The following is a 3,285-nucleotide window of genomic DNA, read 5'->3' on the forward strand; positions in this document are numbered from 1 at the left end:
AATAATAAATCAAACTCGATTCAATCCAACCATAAATTTTTCATGTCAGATTCGCCATCAACATCCTCATCTCCTCTGTTGTCGAAATCAAACGAAAAAATGTCGCTGCAAAGTATCGTTTGCTTGACAATCCAACAACTACGACTCGATTCAGCGTGTTTTTGTNGAGATCGTGGAGATTTTCGTATCAGTGGGGCATTTAGAATTTATGTACAATCAGTAGTCTCTACAGAGCTGGTAGAGTGTCACAACCATACTATGAAGAGAGAAGCTTCTGACCTATAAAGTGGCGGCCCCACAAGTGACGCCCATCCAGCCACATGAGAGTCAAAACAAACAAATGTCACAATGTAACCAAAGAGGACAGTGCATCATCTAACAACCACAGAGATGTATATTAAAGTCAATCGGGCCATAAGTAAGATAGAGGCAACGATGTCAACACGAGAGACAAAAATAGGATTGATAAAAAAGTCAAGCAAGACCTCGAATCCCAACTTCAAAAGTCAAAATTCCAGAAAGAGTTTGAACATACAGAGGTACGATTGGAGTATTATTATTGGCTCGAGTCGACAGTTTCACATTATTGAACACATAAGACGAGATTTTGAAAAGTTTTTAGACAAAACGTCTCGGGATCGTTATATTGACCTCTTTTCGACCATAACTTGCAACCCATTCTCCATCCTCAAAGTCAATGAGTGATAATGCTTTGGAGTCTCCTTCTTCATGATTATGACCTCAAACCTCTCCATCACAGCTGCAACTATGGCCTTCATCTGAACATAAGCCATGTCTTTCCCCACGCACGTCCTCGGCCCTGCATGGAATATAGGGAACCTAAAAGGGCTCTCACCCCTACAAACCCCATTTTCCAGCCACCTTTCCGGCCAAAACTCCTCACAATTCTTCCCCCAAATGCTCTCCATTCTCCCCATTGCATATGCATGGTACATCACAAACCAATTCTTCCCGACAACCGTCCCGTCCGGTAGGACATCGTCGCCTCGACAAGCTTTTGGGTCCACCGGCACCGGTGGGTATAACCGGAGTGTCTCCGACAATGTTGCTTGGAGATAATGCATGTCCCGGAGTTCGTCGATGTGGAAGGTTTCTCCGATTTGGTTACTAGTTTTAGACCTGATGGTTTTGAGTTCTTTAAGGATCTTTTGTTTGATGTCTGGTCGGGTGGATATGATCCAAAAGAACCATGTTAGAGCTGAAGAAGTGGTGTCTCGACCGGCGAGGATGAAGCTTATGGCTATGTCTCGGAGGAATTTTGGGGAATTTTGTTTGTCGGCCATGAACCGAGATAATAAATCTTTGTCATCCTTGTTTTCGGTCGTTTTCTCTTCCATTCTTGAGCGTATGATGTTGTCTACAAATTTATGAACTATCGATATGGATTTCTTCAGGGTTCTCTCTGATCCCAAATTGAAAAATTTCTTGATCTTGTACCATTTAGGAATTGCATACCTAAATCTGTTCAAATTAAGAACAAAATGTTACGACTCTCCACAATGGTATGATATTGTCCACTTTGAATAAGCTCTAATGACTCTGCCTTCGGTTTCCCCAAACAGACTCATAACAATGTAGATATATTCTTTACTTGTAAACCCACGATCATTCCTAAAGTAGCTAATGTAGGACTCCCTCCCAACAATCCTCCCAACAATCTTCCTACACTCTAGCCTCCCCAAACGCCTATGAAGCCCTCAAACAGCCTCCCGGCTCGACTCCTTCGCTAGAGCCCTTGAACAAAGTACACTTTTTATCAGACACTGATCATAAGTTTATAAACAAGGAATACACATCTACCGGTATAAGGCGTCGTACATAAGCCAAAACAAAGTCAGAGAGCTTATACTCAAAGTGGATTATATCTTCGTGTTTAGTAGCACGAAATGGGTATGGTTTTTTTTTTATTAAAAATGCAGATCGGAGAGAAAAAAAAAAAAAAAAAACAGAACCTGCCGGAAATTAGAGTGGCGGCGGTCTCAAAAGCGAGCATGAACTCGGTGGCGGAAGTTGCATCGCCGCCGAGACAACCAGGGTCGAAATTGAACGATAATTTACAGACATTATCAAACGCAAATCGTTCAAAAACGTCTTGAAAATCCAAAATCTGCTCTGTTTCAGAAGCCTTTTCCAACAGAGGAATCAGCTTCGTTTGAATCTCAATTACAACATTTTCCGTGACGAAATTTCTCAGCGATTTGGTGCTGAATTCATAACTCGCCATTTTCCGTTGAATCCTCCAAATTTCGCCGTCGGAGTTGAAAATTCCAGACCCCAAAAAATCCTCCATAAGCGAAACCAATCGTTCCCCTTTCGAGTAGTTCTCAAACTGGGTCTTCAGTATATGCTCCACCACATCTGGGTTTCCCGTCATGACGCCGGTGATACCCCCTGGCCGGCGGAATACCGCCGTGTTGTTCCGACTGTTGCGGAGGACCTCCGTCGTCCAGTCCAGAAAACGGTGCCGGTTCAATAAGAACAGCGGCAGAACTCCGACAACAGGGTAGAGTCTAAAACCTTCATGGCTTCGTGATTTTCGAAGGTAAAAGAAAACAGAGAAAAAAGTGATGAACAAAATAGTCCCAACACAGACCTCCATTTGTGAATTAGTTCTCTCAGTAATATCTAAACATTTTATAGTGGTTGAGTTATGCTTAAATTGATTAACTATTTATGTAAAAATAAATTACGGTAATGAAAATTAATTTACTGGTTAACTTCAATAAATATAAATAAAGTAAACTAATTAATTATAATTACGAACAATTAAATTATTGAAAAAAATAAATTTACCTTTAAATTTAAAATCTTCGCATTTAAAACTCTCTTTTTATTATTATTTTGTTCTGGGCTGTGTTTCAGTTCCAAACTCTTACACGAGGCAGTAGCAATGAATTTTTTGTAACGGACGAAAGTTATTTGGAGGTAGAAGACCTATGTGTCGTGAACTTCTTTTTCCAGAAAAGAAGTAATGATGATGTTTGGGGAATAGGGATCGGGTAACTCTGTGTCAACAATTATGGTTATATAGAGGATGCAAGCGTTATTCGAGCACTCTTTTGGGTTAGGACCCTGGACTATTCTTCTGGAACTCTGTAAAAGACAAAGAGAAAGGAAAGACTCTCGATTCATGAGACTGAACTCCGGAACCTGAACCTGAACCTCTATTACCATTAGTTATTGTGAGTTATTCTTTCACGAACTGTAAACAAACAAAGACTCGACTCAAGCAAGATGAATTCGATAGATTGAACTCGGTAAAGC

The 3,285-nt window shown here is 40.7% G+C and overlaps 1 protein-coding gene across 1 annotated transcript; it reads right to left on the reverse strand.

Moving 5' to 3' along the window:
* Positions 1 to 641: 641 nt before the first annotated feature.
* Positions 642 to 2,620, reverse strand: LOC111786610 (cytochrome P450 94A1-like). Its single transcript, XM_023666845.1, has 2 exons — positions 1,974 to 2,620; positions 642 to 1,482 (listed from the first exon to the last, which is right to left on the reverse strand). Exons 1-2 carry the CDS (start codon positions 2,618 to 2,620, stop codon positions 642 to 644), a joined length of 1,488 nt encoding a protein of 495 aa, XP_023522613.1.
* Between the last annotated feature and the right edge of the window lie 665 nt (positions 2,621 to 3,285).

The sequence above is a fragment of the Cucurbita pepo genome, unplaced genomic scaffold, assembly GCF_002806865.2.
Source record: "Cucurbita pepo subsp. pepo cultivar mu-cu-16 unplaced genomic scaffold, ASM280686v2 Cp4.1_scaffold002131, whole genome shotgun sequence".
NCBI classification, from domain to species: domain Eukaryota; kingdom Viridiplantae; phylum Streptophyta; class Magnoliopsida; order Cucurbitales; family Cucurbitaceae; genus Cucurbita; species Cucurbita pepo.